Source organism: Phocoena sinus, chromosome 6 (genome assembly GCF_008692025.1).
Source record: "Phocoena sinus isolate mPhoSin1 chromosome 6, mPhoSin1.pri, whole genome shotgun sequence".
Taxonomy (NCBI): Eukaryota; Metazoa; Chordata; class Mammalia; order Artiodactyla; family Phocoenidae; genus Phocoena; species Phocoena sinus.
The window spans coordinates 8247962-8267255 of record NC_045768.1 but is presented as its reverse complement, the minus strand read 5'-3'; the positions used below and the strand labels follow the sequence as shown (position 1 = coordinate 8267255).

The window sequence follows — 19294 nt, the reverse complement described above, 5'->3', positions numbered from 1 at the left end:
GAGACAAGAAAAGGCTTTGGCCAGTAACGAGCCCGGAGATTTCTGGGAAATGGAGTCCGGTGGGGCAGGGAGGCATGTGCGCATGACCGGAAGTGGCGCTATTCAGGCGCCGTCCCTTTTGGAGCGAGAGGCGGGTCTGCGGCCGCAGTTTCTGAGCTCACGCTTGGTGGCGGGAGCCGGGAGCTTTCTCGCGTAGCTGGCAGCGGCTTTTTCACGTGGTGTTCTGCCTGAGACCGAGGCAGGTGCACCACGGGCTCCCCAGCCGAGGCCTGGCTGTGGCTGGGGAGACAGTGAAAGACCCGGCTGGACAGGCCGGACCGGGCTCAGCACCGCAGGCTCAGACCCGGCCTTTAAGGGGACAGGCCTGAGAGAAGAGCCCAGAGCGGGGCTGGCGCTGCAGTGAAGCGACGCTGACGCTCAGAAAACTGCTGGGAGGCGGTGGCGCGAGGCGGGACCCAAATGCTGGAGGAAGGAGGTGAGACGGAGTGGTGGAGCGGTTTGTGGCTTCTAGCTTGTCCGCTAACAGTGCTGTGTGACCCAGATCAGAATTCGGCGGTCATCCTTTCCACAAGTGGTTGGGGGACGATCCTTTTTGTGGAATAAAGAATTCCGGGGTCAGAAAAGTTTGAGGAGCTCAGCCCTGGATCATTTCTGAGTGTCCTGTCCCTTACTCCGATCTGTTGATGGACCCATGGCATTAGAAAGTAGAGAGAAATGGGCCTTGGGAAGGAAAATGGGACTTACTCAGGGCCTCCCCTATTGCTTCTGATCTTCCAGCCCTCTTGAAGCATCAGAGATGTTCGGAATGGGAGCCCGTTGGCTTCACCTCATATTGAGGATGGGTTCAACCCAGTTGGATTGTGAAATCGTGGAGAATACTGGAGATTTAGAATCAGAAGGCTAGGATTCCTGTTTAAGCTCTGGGGTACCAGCCAGCTTTCTTAGCCTGTGTTTCTTCATGGAGGAAAAGGTAAAATAACGTTAACTACCTCGTTCACCTCTAAGAACTGTAAAGCATCAACTAAAACGACGCTTTTGAAAGCACCTTTTTAAACTGAGATATCATTTACATGCATTCACTTTTAAAGTGTACAATTCAGTAGCTTTTAGTATATTCACAAAGTTATGCAACCATCACCTTTTTTTTTTTTGGCTGCGGCATGCAGGATCTTAGTTCCCCAACCAGGGATCCAACCCATGCCCCCTGCACGGGTCTTAACCACTCGACCACCGGGGAAGTCCATCACCATTATTTAATTCCAGAACATTTTCATCACCCCAGAAAGAAACTGGTATTACTCCACATTTTCCCTTCCTCCTAGTTCCTGGCAACCATTAATCTATTCAATACTTTCTGTCCTCATGAATTTGCCTATTCTGGACATTTCATGAAAATAGAATCATACAATATATGCGTCTGGCTTCTTTCACTTAGCATAACGTTTCAAGGTTCATCCATGTTGTAACATGAAGGAATCTACGTTTTATGGCTGAATAATATTCCATTACATGGATTATACCATGTTACATTTATCTCTTCCTCAGTTGTTGGACATTTGGGTGGTTTCCAGTTTGGGCTATTATGAATAATCCCATAAACATGCATGCACAAGTTTTTGTGTGGATGTGTTTTCATTTTTCTAGGGTTTATATATACTTAGGGGAGGAATTATTGTATAACTCTAGTAACTTTGGTAACTCTGTTTAACTTTCTCAGGAACTGCCAGACTTGTTTTCCACAGTGGCTGCACCATTTTACATTCCCAGTAGTAATGTATGAGGATTTCAGTTTCTCTACATACTTATCAACACTTGTTTTTTTTCCATCTTTTTAATTTTAGCCATCTTGGTGTGAAGTGATATCTCATAATGGTTTGATATGCATTTCTCCAATGACTGATGATGTTGAGCATCTTTTCATATACTTAATAGCTGTTTGTATCTTACTTAGAGAAATACCTATTCAAATCCATTGCCCATTTTTAAGTTGGGTTATTTGTCTTTCTTTGTTGAGTTTTTAATATAAAGAATTCTTTTTATATTTTGGATACTAGACCCTTAGAAGATATATGATTTGCAGATCTTTTCACTTTCTTGACAGTGTCCTTTAAAGCACAGAGTTTTTAATTTTTATGAAATCCAGTTCAGCTTTTCTTTTGTTGCATGTGCTTTTGGTATCATGTCTAAGAAACCCATTGCCTAATCAGAGGTCATAAAGATTTATATCTGTATTTTCTTCTAGAAGTTTTAGCTTTTACATTTAGGTCTTTGATCCATTTTGGGTTTTTATATATGGTGTGAGGTAGGAGTCCAGCTTCATTCTTTTGCATGTAGATATCCAGTTGTCCCATCTCTATTTTTTTGAAAAGAAATTTAATTTCTTGGCACTCTTGTTGAAAATCAGTTGTCCATAAATGTATGGATTTATTTCTGGACTCTCAGTTCTTCTCCATTGATCTATATGTCTATCCTTATATCAGTTCCACACTATTTTAATTACTGTTGCTTTGTAGAAAGTTTAGATCTTCTGTAATTTCCTTGAACAATGTTTGGTAATTTTCAATGTAATGTCTTTCACTTTTTTTTTTTTTTGAGATTTGATGATTTTTTATTAAAGAAAAGTATCCGGGCTTCCCTGGTGGCGCAGTGGTTGAGAGTCCGCCTGCCGATGCAGGGGACACGGGTTCGTGCCCCGGCCGGGGAAGATCCCACATGCCGCGGAGCGGCTGGGCCCGTGAGCCATGGCCGCTGAGCCTGCGCGTCCGGAGCCTGTGCTCCGCAACGGGAGAGGCCACAACAGTGAGAGGCCCGCGTACCAAAAAAAAAAAAAAAAAACTTAAAGAAAAGTATCCAAATGGAAGCAAAAGTAACAGTATCCATAAAAATATTTGTTCTGAAATATTTACACATTAAAAAAACAAAGAATTAGGATTGAGAATAACATCCATTTATGAGAAATTGCTCTCAGCTTAACAGATACCTCAGTGTCTGTAGGGAATGATTTTCTCAGTTAAAGACTTTATGGTCTACAGAGAAAGGTCAACTAGAGGTGTCAACAGTTTTAAATCTATTACATATAAAATGCAGTGTTGAGGATGATGTGTGAAATTTAATTTTAAAAATTAAAAAATAATAACATTTTGAAAAAACAACTTTAAGAAGAATACTAGTGACAAGAGATTAGAGGTAGATATGGCTAAGACAGTAAAGTAAATTAATCCATACCAAAATAAGTATCCTACCTATGTTATTTATACTTTTTTGCTCATAACATCAGTAATCAAACTCTTGCACTTCTTTTGTTCAGTTTATTCCTAGGTGTTTTGTTCTTTTAATGCTCTTGTAAATGGAATTTAAAATTTCATTTTTGGATTGTTCATTACTAGTGTATAGAGATACAGTTGGAGAACTGTTTATTCAATCCTTTGCCCATTTTTAATTGAGTCGTTTTTTTATTGTATATTCATGTTGTATCTTGCAACCTTGCTGAACTTGTTTAGCTGTGATAGTTTTCTGTGGATTCCTTAGGATTTTCTGTATACAAAATCATGCCATTCACAAATACAGGTAGCTTAAATTCTTCCTTTCCAATCTGTATGCCTTTGGTTTGCTTGTTTGCTTGTTTTTGCCTAATTGCTCTGGCTAGAACTTCCAGTATAATACTGGTTAGAAGTGGCAAAAGCAGACATCCTTGTCTTGTTCCTGATCTTAGGGGAAAAGCATCAGTCTTTAGCTCTGATTTTTTGTAAATGCCTCTTATCAAGTTGAGGAAGTTCCCTTCTGTTCCTAGTTTATTGGATGTGTTTTATCATGAAAGGTGTCAGATTCTGTAAAATGGCCTTCTTGGTGTTCACTGAGATGATCATATGGGGTTTTTTTTTCCGCTTTGTATTAATATAGTGTGTTACACAGATTGATTTTCATTTGGTGAACCAACCTTGCATTCCTGGGATGAATCCCACTTGGTCATTACCTCTTTTTTTGTTTAAGCAAATGTCTTAAATTTGCAGAGCCACTTTCTTCAAGGAACTTAATTGGTAATAGTTGTAAGCTGTATATTTACATGCTAAGCATTGTGTCAACTGCTTTGTCTGCATTTAAATCTTCACAGCAACTTTACACGGGATATTATCCTCATTTTACAGATGAGAAAAATGAGACTTAGAGAGGTTACATGATTTGTACACTGCTGGTAAGTGGTAGATCTGGAATACTTGAGTCTGTTACACTCTAATGCCTCCCTATGTTTGAGTCAATTGATGGAACTTCTGAGGTAGGAAGGGAAATTGAAAATTTTCTGTCCCCTTGCAGGTCTGCAAATTCAGCCTCAATGAGCCCTGAGACCTATAATGTCATTTGAACACTCTCTTCAGAGTGAAAATTTGAGACTTTCTAGCTTGGTGAGATGTAAATTTTATGCCTCATTGCTTTCTTTCTCTTCCTCCAGAGCCACCTTCTCCAGATCCTGCCCTTCCCCAAGAGGAAGGCACAGAAGAGGAAGGAATGGCAGGTGGTCTCCTCACAGCTGGGCCCCAAGTAAGTTGGAAATTTACTCTGAAAGGCAGCCTCTTTTTTTTTTTTTTTAATATTAAGGGTATTTTTGGTTTTTAATTACAAAAGGAATTCATGTTCTTTGTAGAAAACCTGAAAAGTGTAGACAACATACCCCCCCAAAATTACACTTAATCCTACAAAGAAATAACACTTAACATTTTGATTTGTGTCCTTTTAGTCATATTCTTTTTTTTCTGTTTTCCCCAAATGGGTTTGTCCTGATTTGTAACCTTCTTTTTATTTACACTTAGTAGAATTTGATTAATATTTCCCCAATTTCATTAAGAGTATTCTACAGAATTATTTCTAATAAATTCCATTTCATAGGCCTTCTATGAGAGTAAGAATGGTCTTCTCCCTTTCTTTTTCTTGACTAGACTAGGAATTGGTCTGTTTTCATTTTTAGAACGCCTGCTCTTGGATTTCCTCATCAGTTCTACTCTTTATTAACAAAATTTTTTGTTAGTTTTTTTGCTTCTGCTTTCCTTAGATTTATTTTAAAATTCACTTTTCAAAATCTCTTGAGTTGAATCCCCTAATTCATTTTCTTCCTGTTTTGTTCATATATATTGAATATTTTTGGTGGTGGGTCTTTACATTTTTAGATATGCCAAAATTGTGACTTTGGTTTCTTGTCTGCACATTTAGCTGGGCTGTGCTCCATGCAGGCAAAGTTTGTGTCTCTTCTCCACACAAAACATCCAGGTATAGTGTGATTGCAGCTGTAGGATTTATGGCTCAACCTTATTAAATTACTCATTTCTTCCATACCTTTATTTTTTGGTTTATTTTGTATTAACTCTGTTAACAACTAAGTTGTTTAACATTTCTTGTAGCTATATTTTAAATTTCTCCTTGTACTTCCTACAGTTTTTTCTTTATGAATTATATATTTGTTATTTGGTTCATGACCCTTATATCTTCATAATGGATTTTACTCTCTTGATTATTATAAAATGACCCAAATGTTTTAAATATTCCATCGTTTTTTAAAATGACCCTCTTTGTCCTGTTTAGTGCATTTCTCAGTGTGAAGGATGTATTGGAAGGACAGGTAAAATTAGAAATCAGGAAACTAGTTATGAATTGGGAAACGATGGTGGCTTAAAGCAAGGCAGTGGCAGGGGCATGGAGAGAAATGCATGAATTCTCATGATATTGAGGAGGAAGAATGAATATGCAGTTGACATGTGGGGAGCTGCAAGAAAGGGGAAGATAGCACCCAGTTGTCTGACATGGCCAACTAGGTGACTGGAGGTACCATTTCCTAAGCTGAAAATAGGCAAAGACCCCCTTGCCTCCGTGCCTTTGCTCCTGATGCTTCCGTTGCCTTGGACATCCTTCTCTTTCTCCATCTGAGGAACCTGCTCCTTGAAGGCCAGGTTGCCCTCCACCTATGATTCCTCCTCTGTTATCCTAGCAACTAATCTGTCCATCTCTTTGATACATTATTACAGGTGGTTGCATACGTGCTGGCTCTCCTGCTGTACTGTGTGATGTCTGAGTAAGCAGGAATATTTATTAAATGTTCTGAAAACATTAATCATTCACATTTCTTTGCTAATTTGCAGCTGATTCCTTGTTGCATAAATTCACACATTCTAATTTTGTTTTTTCTATATTGGCGCTTTTAATTCCCAAGCACCTGTTAGTTCTGCCCAATTACTGCTCATATATATATACATAGTTTCTTCTATCTATGTATAAAGTCTACTAGAGTTATAGAACATGTGAAGACAAGAGAGACTGTATTTTATTTATTTTTGTGCATCAATATCCAATATAGTGTTAGGCACATAAGAAGTGATCAATAAACGCTTTTCTGGAACTACCCTGAGTCTTTTCAAAGACCCTGTGTAGGCCTGCGAACCAACACACCCAAAGCTGCCAACCTCCCCACCCCCTCATATTCTAAGGCCACTGGGCAAGAAGGAATATGCTTGTTGTTTCAGGGATCCACACCTTTCAACAGTGTGACTGTAGCTTTTACCCAGAAGGGATGGAGGCAGTTGGCCCCTACTCCGAGGGACAGGTTCAAGAAAGGGATGCCAGAAAAGTCCAGAAACCTGGTCCTACTGGGTAAGGAAACCATTTAAAATGCAGAATTTGTTCAGTTCTGAAAATGTTTTACTTCCAGTGTCGAGTGATCCTGAGTGGCTCTGCTGCACGGGAGGGATAGTGTTTATTCCTCCTCATTCCCTAGTGAAAGATCTCTGCATTCTGGTTTGGGAAATAGGCAGTTTCATTTTGTTCCCCCCGAGGCTGCACCTCCCCGTTTTCTTATTTCCCAGGAAGGGTGGGGTAGCCTTCAGGCCAGTTCCTCCATAGTCACTAAGTTCCCGACTTCTTAAGTATCTGGCTTTATGGGCTTGCTTAGCTCCCTGGCTTGACCCCTCCTTGAGTCTGTTACTTTAGCTCTTTTCAGAAATGCTCTACTAAGACCTTGGCACCGTATCTATCTTATTTACTGCTGTGTCCCCTAGTGCCTGGTACCAAGTCAGTGCTCAATAAATATTTGTTGAATGAATGAAATGAATGACCTGTTTCCACTCCCCTCAGTTCTGGGAGGCTATTGATACTTAGTACAGATCTCTAAACCCCACTTTTTTCCCCCTTAAATAGGACTTCCAGTCTCCCAGCCTGGTATGAACTCCCAGTTGGAACAAAGGGAAGGTTCATGGATGCTAGAGAGAGAAGGCCTAAGGAGTACCTGTCCAGGTATGTGAGCAAGCACTAAGCCGGTCAGAGTCTCGGGAGCAAAAGCCCCTTTGAAACATGCGTTAGTGCATTTGAGTATTTTAACAACTGGTGAGGTAGATATTATTATCCCTGTTTTATAGATGAGGAAAATAAAGCTGAGAAAGGCTAACTCACTGGTTCAGAGCCTCACAGCTAGAAAGCGGCGAGGCTGGGGTTTGAAGCAACAACAGTCAGACTCCAAAGCCCTCTATTCCACGCTGTCTACTCAGTCTCCCAGGCTGGGAGGCATTTGGGAGCACTGGTGGTATTGCTGGCCTCTGGGAAATGAGAGTCATCTTTGCTGGCCTAGCACATTCCCTGCTTCGGGTTCACCTCACTGAGGATCTCAAGTACCCACCTTTAGCCATGCTTCAGCTGTGACACCTACTGCTTCTCCCCTCTCTGACTAACCCTTTATTGGATTGTGCACCCGCACCCTTTCTCTCCCTCTTCATGGCCATGCTGGAATGTTCTGATACTAAGAAACTTAGGGAAAGCGAGCAAGAGAAGCCATAGTCTCTGCCTTTATCTCTTGATGCTCATCTAAGGCTGCTCACTCCACCCCCACCTTCATATTTCAGCCCTTGCAAATGTCTGGCCTCTGGCAGGGCCTGTGGTTCCAGCCACTTCTGATATTTCGAAACTTAAAGCATCAGAGGTACAATGAACTTAACAACTTTAAAGCGACAAAATTTTAAATTTTTCTAAAAATGCGGTCTAATGCTTTATATCTTTTATGGTCGCTGTAGGACAATGAAAACAAAGCCTCTGGCTTACTTTGTGCACGGTTCATCTGAACTCTCTTCACATTTTATCCTCTTTCTAAGCAGCCTATCACATGTCACCTCAGCCCTTGTAACTCTGGGCACCACTCACACTTGCTGAAATACTTCCCTTTACCGGGCGCCTCACTGCCTGCTGCTTCCTTCTCCCAAACCCCCTGCTTCCCAGCACAGCATACTTGTTATGCAGGACCTTTAACCTGAATCCAGAGAACCCTGTGTGGAACTTTGGGAATTGAATAGAGTGTTCTGTGGCAATAACTGCATCTTTCTGGGAAAAGATTTCATCACAGTCTTAGAGGGGTTCAGGATCCTATAAAGGTTACTGAAAAAGATTCAAATCACCATGTCACTAAAAACAGAAGTTGGGAAAAGGTGTTACCACAAAGGATCTGTGCCCTGAGGTATTAGTGTAGAGTATTAGTGTGGAAGCAGCTTCGGATGTGGACCCATGAAAGACGCATCCAGGTCCTGGCTTGCTACATATTAACTACGTGGATTCAGAGTAAACCACTAAATTGTGGTCCTCTGTTTCTATATCTGAAAAAATGTAGATAACAAAACCTGTCTCACTCTTTGACAGACTTATTTGAAAAAAAGTTGTCGACAATGTAGGGCGGTATTAATTCTGTAATAGTGAAGTAGCTGGAGGAAAGTTTTAAATCTGGCTATTAGAGTAACTAAAACACTGCTCCTGTGATGTCGCACCTCTGCTCTGAGACCCACCGAGCATCCTGGGCATCGCTGTGCCTCCTGGGCTGGTTTCAGAGCTATTATTCCATCCCACCCCTCCCACCGTGACAGACCCAGGTCTTCGACCTGCCTTTGCCTCACTGCGTGGTACATGCCTGGCGTTGTTTTAGCTACTGGAGGTGCAACAGAGAACAAGATGTAGGCCCTGCTTACATCCTAGTGAGGAACGTAGATAAAGCAAGTAAACAAAATAACCGATACAATATTGGATGGTGATGAGTACTGTAAGAAAGGGGAATACGGGTGGGGTGGGGACTCTCCTAGATCGGATGGACAGGGAAGACCACTTTGAGGAGGTGACACTGGAGCTGAGATCTGAAGGAAAAGAATGAGCCAGCCGTGTAAGTATCCGGAGGAGGAACATTCTGGGCCACACCACGTGTTGAGGCTTTGAGTTGGGAATAAGTTAGACTTGTGTTAGGATGAGAAGAGCCTAGGACTCAGTAAACAAGAGGGAAGGTGCTGGGCAGGGGTCAGATCATGTAAGGCTTAGAGGCCATGGGAGGCGTTCAGGTTTTATTCAAATAGGAAGATAGGAAGCCATTGAGGGTTTTGAGCAGGGAAGGGATAATATTTGTGTTCGAAAAGATAATATGTGTGGAGACTAGCCTTTCAGTGTTCAAGACTAGAAGCAGGGAGATCAGTTAGGACATTCCAGTGAGAGGATGGTGGCGGCTGAGGAGGAGGATTCAGGACATACTTGGGTGTTAAAGCCAACACGACTTGCTAGTGGACTGGATGTGAGGGAAAGAGACATTAAGGATGACCCTGGCCTGAGCAGTTGGGTAAATGGGAAGACTGACAAAGACACTGGCTTGAAAGGGGAAATCAGCGGTTCTGTTTTGGGTATATTCAGTTTCGAACATAATTAGACCGTCTTATACAGGAGCCAGCACCCATGCCCCCTGTAGTGGAAGCGTAGAGTCCTAACCGCTGGACCACCAGGGAATTCCCCGCATAGTCTTCTTAATTGCTTTTTTCTCCCACTGCTTCTTTTGTTGTCGCTTTTCTTCTCCTTTCCATCTTTTACTCAGATAGATGGTCAGTTTTTGAGAGCTGTAAGACCAAATACCAAGTAACATAGAGATACCCTCAACCCGAAACAGGGACTTCGGTGCTCTTAGTAGACTGGGGCTTTGAATGCATGTGCAACTTAATGGGAAACCAGTTAATATGATTTACAAGGAAAAGGTCCAAGATAATAACAAGCACTCATATAACACTTGCTATTCCTCAGGTATCATTCTGGGTCCTTTGTGTTTTAGCTCATTTAGTCCTCTTAATAATTCTGGAAGAGAGCTACATTCACAAATAATAAATCCAAGGCATAGTAATTTGCCCAGAGTCACACAGCTAGTAAGAGGTTGAACCCAGATTTGAACCCAGGCAGTCTGGGTCAAGATTCTGTATAGAAATTCAAATAAAGCATACCTAAAACTAACCTGCTGTTTTCCTAAATAAGGTAGAAACAGGAAGAATCTTTTCAGGAAAATTGACCCTTGTGAAAAGAAGCTCCATAGCCTTCCCTAAAACTTCACTCCCTTAGCTATAAGCCTCTATGAAGGAGACAGAGAGAGATGTCTGGGACCATTGGGTTCACTTAGTTTTAATACTTTGCAAATATTATACATTAATTCACACTTTAAGGTTTTCTCTTAAAATGAATGAGGTCCCAAAGGGGATTAAGAATCAGTAACTCTTTTTAAAAATACCACCCACCCCCATCCATATTATAAAAGCAATGTTATTCTTTTAAAAATAACTTTTTTTCTAATAAAAATAAGTTCATTTGAAGTTTAGAAAATAAAAAAGAAAATCAAGATCTCCTGTCATCCCACCACACAGAGGTATTACCTTCAATCTTTGTATTACAAAAGCAGCATTTTCTAAAATTAAGGTAACAGTATGTAATTTTACATATTTTTTCTTTCACCTAACAGCATGTTGTTTATTTTTATCACTGCTTAGTCCTTGAAAGCAAGGTTTTTATAACTTTTATTATAAAAATAAGTCACTGGAGAACATTAGAAAATACAGATAAGCATTGAAGAAAATAAAAACTACCCCTGCCTAATCCCACAAGCCAAAGACAACACAGCTTATCTTCACATTGTATAACTTGCCAATGTTTTTTCAATAAATACCTTTCTACAAAAGGAATTATAATGTACAATTTCAAACATGACTTATAACTGCTGAACAGTGTCCCTTGATTGGCTATACTATAGTCATTCGTCGTTATTAAACATTTAGGTATTTGCTTTTCATTTGACAAATGATGCAGTGTTGACAACTGATGTTAATACAGGTGAAGTGGAATTCTGTGTCAGCATTTTAAGGACTCTTCACACATGCAGCCAGATTACTCTCCAAAAAGCCTGTCCATTTATGCAGCCACACCAGTGTGTGAGATATCCCAAATGCTGCACTCTTAACACTCTAGAATTAACCTTTTTTTTTTTTGAAATCTTGCTGATATGATAGGTGAAAACATTCATCCTGCTGGCATCAGTCATCAGCTTTTTTAAGTGAATTGTTCAAACCTGGTAATAGCAGGTTGCCCAAAACCACACCAGGAAGCTTAAGACAACCCAGTACTTGGCAAAAGCACAGGAGAGGAGTGTCAGAAAGAAAGGAGAGGAGTGCATCTGAGACAGGTTCAGGATAAACTTCTGCTGTTTTGGAAAGGGAGCAAAGAGTGCTCATGTCTCTGAAAAGCTTTCTGATCATTGTGGTTGTAACAGAAACATCCTGGGTGGAAGGGGGTGGAAGCATTGAACCTGTCCCACATAAGAGCTCAGCCAGACTCCTTCAGCCTTTTGTCTTTCGGTATCTTTTCTTCCACCAAAAGAATCTTTTAAATTGCTTTTGTAAATATTCTTCAGATTGGAAGATTGTATCTGAATCACCACCTGAACAAGACATTTCTGAAGAATCATTCCAAGACCCAAGTGTAGAGATGCCCTCTGGGGAGTCAGATCACAGGAACAGTGAACTGGGGAAGAGCTTCAATCTGAGACCAGTTCTTTCTCCACAGCAGAGAGTTCCTACAGAAGTGAGACCCCGTAAATGTGAAACACACACAGAGAGCTTCAGGAAGAATTCAGATATAATTAAACCTCACAGAGCGAAGCCGTACATATGTAATGAATGTGGCAAAGCCTTCAGTTACTGTTCTTCCCTTTCTCAGCACCAGAAGAGCCACACTGGGGAGAAGCCATATGAGTGCAATGAATGCAGGAAGGCCTTCAGCCAGAGCTCATCTCTTACTCAGCACCAAAGGATTCACACCGGAGAGAAACCTTATAAATGCAGTGAATGTGGAAGAGCCTTCAGCCAGAATGCAAACCTTACAAAACACCAGCGAACTCATACCGGAGAAAAGCCTTACAAATGTAGTGAGTGTGAGAAAGCCTTCAGTGACTGTTCAGCCCTTGTTCAGCATCAGAGAATTCACACTGGAGAAAAGCCTTATGAATGCAGTGACTGTGGGAAGGCCTTCCGCCACAGTGCAAATCTTACAAACCACCAGCGGACTCATACAGGGGAGAAGCCCTACAAGTGCAGCGAATGTGGGAAAGCCTTCAGCTACTGTGCAGCATTTATTCAGCACCAGAGAATCCATACAGGGGAGAAACCCTACAAATGTAATGCATGTGGGAAGGCCTTCAGCCAGAGTGCAAACCTCACAAACCACCAGAGGACTCACACTGGAGAGAAACCCTACAAGTGCAGTGAGTGCGGGAAGGCCTTCAGCCAAAGCACAAACCTTATAATCCACCAAAAGACCCACACTGGGGAGAAGCCTTATAAATGTAATGAATGTGGGAAATTCTTCAGTGAGAGCTCAGCCCTTATTCGACATCATATAATTCACACAGGAGAAAAACCCTATGAGTGCAATGAGTGTGGAAAGGCATTTAACCAGAGCTCATCCCTTAGTCAGCATCAGAAAATTCACACTGGTGTGAAACCTTATGAATGTAGTGAGTGTGGGAAGGCTTTCAGGTGTAGTTCAGCTTTCATTAGACATCAGAGACTCCATGCTGGAGAGTAACTGGGAACATAACCAAAGTGAATGGGGACCTGACAGGTAATTTGAAGGCATCTGGGGATATCTGACTTTAAGTCTAGCTCAGAGCCACGTGCAAAAGCACCTTTAATAAATAGTCACTATTTTACATGTTGCTTCTGGAAGGTCTCAGGTGCTCTCTTCTTTCTCAACATCTTCTTAGACAACCCAACCCCAATTACACTGTTTTAAAGATTTACCTTTAATTCAGTGGTAAAAGCACTCCAGAAACGTTGATTTATAAAGAATGCGTGAAAGAATTCATTCCTACTTAAAAGGCCAGGTATTTTGGCAGCGGTCTGGTCGTCGCAGTCTCTGCTTGAATGAGGGCTGTTGCAACAGGAGAATCAAGAACATTAGGCGGGAACGAGTATTCCCCATAGTGGGGCCACTGAGGTTTAAGATTTGGGGGAGTGAATTCAAGTGAGGAAGGAGATTCTAGAGCCAGCTGTTACTAGAACAGGGCTGGGGGAGGGATGCTGAATCTAGACACAGCTGCACACAACCTGCACTTTCTGAGCTGCTCAAGTGCTCTATTCTAGTTACTGCTGTCAAGAAAAGACCGAGGAAGGACAGTGAGGTTGAGGGTGCAGGAAGAAGCTAATGAAATCCCTCAGCAAGGTACATACCTTTAAACGGAGTTCCTAAGGGAGGGAAGGCTAACAAACCTGGGGCAATGTGACGGCAGCCGTGCTTTCCCTGGATCAGAGGCAGGCGAGTCATTTTTACTTTCCCCTCTTCCTGACAGCTGAGTATCTTTTAAATCAAGCTCTTTAGCCTGTTGGCCTGCTTTCTCCCTTGCACCCAACTGGTGTAGATCTCATCTCAGCACTTATAAACTGCTGTGAGCTTACTTGGTTTTTGGTTAGGTAAGCCCGATCTGAGACTCCCCATTACTGGTCTACTGTAAGGTAAGCTGGTTATACCCTCAGCCATCACCCAAGGCCTCTAGCTTTGAGTCCTTGATGACTTGCCACGTGCCCTGGAATGTTCCTCACTCCAGCAATCTCAGGCAGTCCTTTCCACTAAAGCAGTTTTCCACCCCTGCTTGCACCTGTGATTAAAAACCATCTAAACCACCATGACCAAATGGGACAGCCAAGTGGCTAATGGCAGGGAAACGAAGTTCTTGGTGCCGTCATTCCCAACTCCCTTTAGGCTAGTGCCCAGAAGCCCCCTTCCAGGTGGTACTTCAGGCTGCTCAGGTAGCTTTGTCTCAGTGTCCAGGTGTTTGAGGTTCATTCATTGCATATCAAATAAGGTGAAAGTTGAGTGACGAGCTCTAGAAACTCAAAAGGAACAGAACTAAGAAAAAGACAAGGGAGAGGCTTAGGAAAGGTGAAAGCATTCATTAGAAAATAGCCTGTGACTGGTTTAAAACAAACCAGGGTAGGTCTAGGAGCTGCTAATTAACTACAGAAGAGGACTCATAAAGGTCAGGTTCTTTGGTTGTCCCATCAGTGGTTCTGAACCACAGCTGTACACTGGAATGGAGAGCAAAGCCTTGAATCATGGGCCCTGGGCCCAGAACCCACCAAATGATTAAACTGGTTTGGGATGAAGAGCTCCTTCCCTGGGTGTTTATTATGTTTAATTCCCCAAGTTTTCTTTCTGACCAAGAACTTTTTCTTGAGGAGCTCCATGAATGTGTCTCCAAAAAGCAGACTTCCTTTCTAGGTATCTTCTGAGCTAGTCCCATACAGGACAGAAATGTGTTGTCCACAGATTGCTGCTTCATCCCCAGATTCTGTCACCCTGGCCTCAATGACCACCATTTGACCACAAAGCCTAGGCTCCCCCAAGGAAGAGGCCACATCAGAAAGTCCACTGCTTGTCAAATAACCCTTTATTTTTCTTTGCAGTTCTTAACTCTGTGGAAAAGAAAAAAAAAAAAAAAAACCCTCTCAGTAATAGGACAAAAAAACCTTATCTCCCAACCCCACTATTGAGCACTTATAGAATTTTCCACCTTTTCCCCAAGGATACATTAGCTTCCCCTCCAGGTTTCACCCTAATTTTAAGCAAATCAATGCATAAGTCACTTACAGCTGGACATTCCACTGCACCACTGTTGATGTCATCTATGATGTCGTGAGGGTGGCGGCCATCAACATTGCAGCCCACAGACTGGGCGGTCCCCAGGATCTCTTTAATGGTTCCTATAAGAAAAGGTAGAATCAGAGGGCCTGTCCTTCCTCACAATCCTCAGATACCAGTGGGGAAATACAGAGAAGGAGAGGGAAAACTTTTATGGAATACAGGAATAATCATCACTGCTCCCCTAATCCAAAATTCATAGCTCCATATATTTAAAAGCTCTGAATGCAAAAATGTCCACAGGTCCTATGATACCCAGATTCTTTCAAACCCAGAAAGACACCACACCCCAATTTCAGGTCTTACAGAATAAAGTCCCCTCTAAGTGGGAAAATGCCACTAAGTGAATACATCTTGCGTGACAAGGTGACCCGTACTGTTCTGTTCTTACCAGAGAGTTCTCTAGCTAAAGATCGATGCCGCATCTGTCGGGCAATGCTGACAATCTCATCAAACGTGATGTTTCCACTGTGCTTAACTGCAGAAAATAAAAAACAGCAAAAGCTTTTTACCACCTGAGGCCAGAGCAGAGCAGACCAGTCAGTCCTCCCTCATCCATTTCTAACCTGTTCCCATGCTTTCGGCACAGAGTCATCCACATGAAGAACAACACTGTTTCCTAAGCTGGGGTTAGTATCAGCTCACCACTGGATTGCACCAGCCAACAGCAAACTGGTCAGGTGCAGTGGCGGGTGGCTAGGGACAAAGTCAAGTCTTTGCTAACCTTAAGTGGAAGGGACTGTTTTGAAGAGGAGAAAAAACATGCTGAAGTGACTGAGGTTGATTAAAGCTGTCCATAGGGGCTGTCATCCAGCTAAGCAGCTGCTCTTTCTTGATTACTGGTTATCTTTCTCAATTTTTTCACCCTGCCTGAACATGTCCCTCCTGCAAGTATTCAGTGGGATCTGTTCCACACCAGAGACTGGGGAGAGCCATATGGCACTTCTTGGCAGTGCCTAGCTCTGTAACAGCTTAACAAATACCTGTGCCATCCCTAGGTTTCATTAAAGGGAGCACGTGCAGCTGTGTATCAAACACTGGGCACACAATACCACTCACATACTACCAAGGAAAAAGCCACTCACTGTTTTTCTGCTTCTTTCTGTCTCTTGGCGGTTCCTTGAGGGCTTTGATGATCAGGGCAGAGGCAGAAGGTACCACCTCAATCTGCAGAAGAGATTCTCAATGGGAATAACATACCCTACCCCACCCTCCAATGAGAACAACTAATACTACCACGCACCTTGGCTCTCAGAATCCATGGGGCCAGATGCCACATTTACTGTACATTCAGGTTAATTTTCACAACCTGAAACACGTCCTACCCCAGCAAACGTAAGTGATTTACCCAGTGTCTCAAAGTGAGAAGAGTTAATATCTGACCCATGCTCTCAAAAGCCTTCCCCACAGATAATATTGCTCTTACCTCACCACTGGTGGCAGGTGACCATGTCAGCAAAAAACCTTCCTCCCAGCAATCCCTACCTCTGCCCTCCCTCAAACCAAGTACCTGGGCCTGTCGGTTCTGAATGGTCAGTTTCACTGTAATCCTCAGACCCTTCCAATCACCGGTTGCCTTGGCGATGTCATCACCAACTTTTTTTGGAGACTGCAGAAATAAAAGGTATATGATCACACCAGGCCCCACATGGAAGCAGTCTGGAAATCTGCCTGGTCCTCCTCACTTGGCAGCACAAGCAAGCTGTTTGAAACACGTTTAACTGCCTGCCCAATCGAGGCACGGCTATCACCATACTCAACTGGAAAACTGAGGCTGCAGGTTTAGTTGGTCCAGGGCTGTAAACTGCAGGTTCAAGGCCACAATGGGACCAGGGCCCTTATCTACCTCCCCTCTCCTAAGGACCTATGTGGTAATTTTCAGCTCTCTTATATCTGAATCACCGGGGGTCTCTTTAAAGACACCAGGTCCTTGTGTCTGACCAACCCTAGTCAATCTGTGGGGATGAGGTCTGGGCATTTGCCCCTTTACAATTCCCTAAACAGGAGAGATGTCCAGTGAGTGCCAGCTGAGCTAAGGGACAAGGAAGAGTAATGAGGACACTGCTTAAGCAAAACCATGGTGGGAGAGCTTTTCAGACAGGAGACCACTGCTCAAGGAATAAAGGCCTGATTATATTCAAGAAAAAGGAAGTTCAGTAAAGAGTATAAAATGGAGGAAAAAGCAGGTAAATAAGTCTGATCCTAGGTAAAGCTAATCATATTAACCAGTAGGTTCAGAGCAGAGTTTATACAAGCTACTGTAACATTCACCGAGATCTTCATGTCACACCCCATTTTATCTTCCCAGCAGGCATATGCCAAGTAGGCAATGCGGTGTCACTAAGCCACTCTTGACTTCAAAAACCTCCTCTATCCCGTCTCTCAGGGACACAGAGAGCAGCAGCTAAGAGGCACTGGAAAGTTACAGGTTCAAGGTACCAGGTTCCATCTTTACCTACAACCTTTCTGTGATGGCTAGTGCCAGTTCAGGCCTAGCTGGGGATGGCAATCGCTCACTGTCAGGGGCACCTCAGACACAATCGTGTTTGCACAAGCCAGAGTCGAACTCTGCTCTCCGCATACAAAAAGCGCCCCTCCACAAGGATGACTTACCAGACCCAGGGGGCCGATCTTGGGGGCCAGGGCAGACGTGGCACCGACTTCCCCACCGGTGCACCTCAGGTACACTGGGAGAAAGAAAGGATCAGTGCCTCCGCAAGGGGAGCCCCCAAGTCACAGCCCTCCCAACGCATCTTTCCGGGCCTGGCCACACCACCTTCTGCCTCTTCTCAAAACAGCCCCAAGAGGGCTTCCCTGGTGGCGCAGTGGTTGAGAGTCCGCCTGCCGATGCAGGGGACATGGGTTCGTGCCCCGGTCCGGGAAGATCCCACATGCCGCAGAGCGGCTGGGCTCGTGAGTCATAGCTGCTGAGCCTGCGCGTCTGGAGCCTGTTCTCCGCAACGAGAGAGGCCACAACAGTGGGAGGCCCGCGTACGGCAAAAAAAAAAAAAAAAAAAAAAACACAGCCCCAAGAACCTCGGGGGGAGCGAGGCAGGACACCCCTCCCCGCAGGGCGCGGACCGCTCCAAGCGCCACGTGGGACAGCGGCCTTCCGCTTGGCTACCGCTGCAGAGGCCCACACCGCGCCGGCGTGGAGGAAGCCCCGGACGCCGGCCAACGCAGCCTAGGGGGACGCGCCCGGAGACAAACCTTACCCTAAGGGTGGGGGCTGCAAAGCCGCCACAGGTCGTCCGGTCCTGCCCCCCCATCTACACGTGGGGAAGCTGAGGCCCAGAAAGCGGGTCGACCAGGACCACACAGCGCCCCGAACGCAGCACCAGAGGGCCAGCCTCTAGGGGGCAGCGGCTCTAAATCCCGCCGTGGGAAAGGCAATTGCGGCGGAGGCCGCAAGCCGGACAGAACGCGGGGAGGGATGCACCATCCCGAAGCCCCGGCCACATCTAAAGCACGCACCGACTTTGATCTCGTTGGGGTCGAACTTAGGCGGCATGGTGGAGGCGGCTGGTGTCGGATGAACCCGGATTCGGGACGACCGAAGAAAGTTGCACCTTAGCCTCCTCCGAGCCGAAAACCGAAAGACCGGAAGATGGGGCACTTGCGCCGGTTAAAGTCCTGAAAGCGCGGCTCTCGCGAGAACTGCCGTCTCCGCCCCATCTTGCAGCGACGCCCTTGGTGCCATATTGCTTGTGGGCAGGCACCTAAGGCTGAAGGCTGGAGAAGGAAGGAGGCACCGCGGTGAGCTGCAGCTAGGGGTTCTGAAGCGGGGTTCGGGGCAGTTCTCCCGGGGTAGGCAGACAACAGAGCGCTGCTCCCGAGATCTCAGGCTCCGTTGCTGCCCATTCTCCCTGAGGGTCACGCCATAGTCTCTGTCACTCTATCCCAGAACCCCGCCCCTCTCCTGCGGGTCCGCACCAGCGTTCCGAGACCCCACGGCCACGGCAATCCCCTACCCCCTTCTAATTCCCTTGTGATGTGGGCATTTTAGCTATTAAAACAATTTTATTAGAGTCTAAATCCGGTCCAACTCTTAATTCTAAGATTCTGCGGTCTTCGGTCTCAGACTTCGTCATCCTGGTCTGCATGACTTTCGGAGATTCTGAGTTTTGGTCCCCAGTTCCTGCGTTTGAAGGAGAGCAGACTGTGGCTCCGCCGGGCCCGTGCCGGGTGGTCTGTCACCCGGCGTCCATGACCAAGACCTGCGAGTGATCGGCCTGCCTTGAGGTCCACCAGAGGGAACGAACGTCGGAGACCTGTGTATCCGCAAAGCAAGGTTGGG

The 19294-nt window shown here is 44.4% G+C and overlaps 3 protein-coding genes and 1 non-coding gene across 8 annotated transcripts in view; 2 read left to right on the top strand and 2 right to left on the bottom strand.

Annotated features, from left to right (window-relative positions):
• The first annotated feature begins 120 nt into the window (after positions 1 to 120).
• On the top strand, positions 121 to 13416 carry ZNF79 (zinc finger protein 79). 3 transcript variants are annotated; one of them, XM_032635770.1, is made up of 6 exons: positions 136 to 475; positions 778 to 970; positions 4448 to 4536; positions 6507 to 6633; positions 7177 to 7272; positions 11714 to 13416. In XM_032635770.1, exons 3-6 carry the CDS (start codon positions 4504 to 4506, stop codon positions 12883 to 12885), a joined length of 1428 nt encoding a protein of 475 aa, XP_032491661.1. In that variant the 5' UTR covers positions 136 to 475; positions 778 to 970; positions 4448 to 4503; the 3' UTR covers positions 12886 to 13416. The 3 variants fall into 3 exon arrangements, with proteins under 3 accessions (XP_032491660.1, XP_032491661.1, XP_032491662.1); XM_032635769.1 differs by lacking the exon at positions 778 to 970 and having other exon boundaries at positions 121 to 475; positions 11714 to 13022; XM_032635771.1 differs by lacking the exons at positions 136 to 475; positions 778 to 970; positions 4448 to 4536; positions 6507 to 6633; positions 7177 to 7272 and adding an exon at positions 9157 to 9169.
• Positions 13417 to 14723: 1307 nt separating this feature from the next.
• On the bottom strand, positions 14724 to 18630 carry RPL12 (ribosomal protein L12). Its single transcript, XM_032635773.1, has 7 exons — positions 18472 to 18630; positions 17611 to 17684; positions 16508 to 16606; positions 16083 to 16164; positions 15389 to 15475; positions 14947 to 15059; positions 14724 to 14771 (listed from the first exon to the last, which is right to left on the bottom strand). The coding sequence occupies exons 1-7, from the start codon at positions 18506 to 18508 to the stop codon at positions 14766 to 14768; spliced, it is 498 nt and encodes a 165-aa protein (XP_032491664.1). The 5' UTR covers positions 18509 to 18630; the 3' UTR covers positions 14724 to 14765.
• Positions 15562 to 15690, bottom strand: LOC116756185. The gene has a single exon (XR_004350558.1). It is a non-coding gene; the product is annotated as a small nucleolar RNA SNORA65 (small nucleolar RNA).
• The window catches only part of LRSAM1 (leucine rich repeat and sterile alpha motif containing 1), a 46247-nt gene continuing 45565 nt past the window's right edge, over positions 18613 to 19294 (top strand). For 2 of the 3 annotated variants that reach the window (XM_032635768.1, XM_032635766.1), the window contains exons 1-2: positions 18613 to 18753; positions 19057 to 19288. The gene's annotated coding sequence lies outside the window, so the exon portion shown is untranslated. The remainder of the gene's footprint in view (positions 18754 to 19056; positions 19289 to 19294) is intronic. The other variant, XM_032635767.1, reaches the window with a different exon arrangement.

Coding starts and splice junctions, on each gene's coding strand:
- ZNF79 (XM_032635769.1), top strand. Junction 6,634..7,176: donor CAGAAACCTGGTCCTACTGG/GTAAGGAAACCA, acceptor CCCCTTAAATAG/GACTTCCAGTCTCCCAGCCT. Junction 7,273..11,713: donor CCTAAGGAGTACCTGTCCAG/GTATGTGAGCAA, acceptor AATATTCTTCAG/ATTGGAAGATTGTATCTGAA.
- RPL12 (XM_032635773.1), bottom strand. CDS start 18,508: ATGCCGCCTAAGTTCGACCCCAACGAGATCAAAGTCG. Junction 17,685..18,471: donor CCCCAACGAGATCAAAGTCG/GTGCGTGCTTTA, acceptor TCTTTCTCCCAG/TGTACCTGAGGTGCACCGGT. Junction 16,165..16,507: donor TTCAGAACCGACAGGCCCAG/GTACTTGGTTTG, acceptor TCTCTTCTGCAG/ATTGAGGTGGTACCTTCTGC.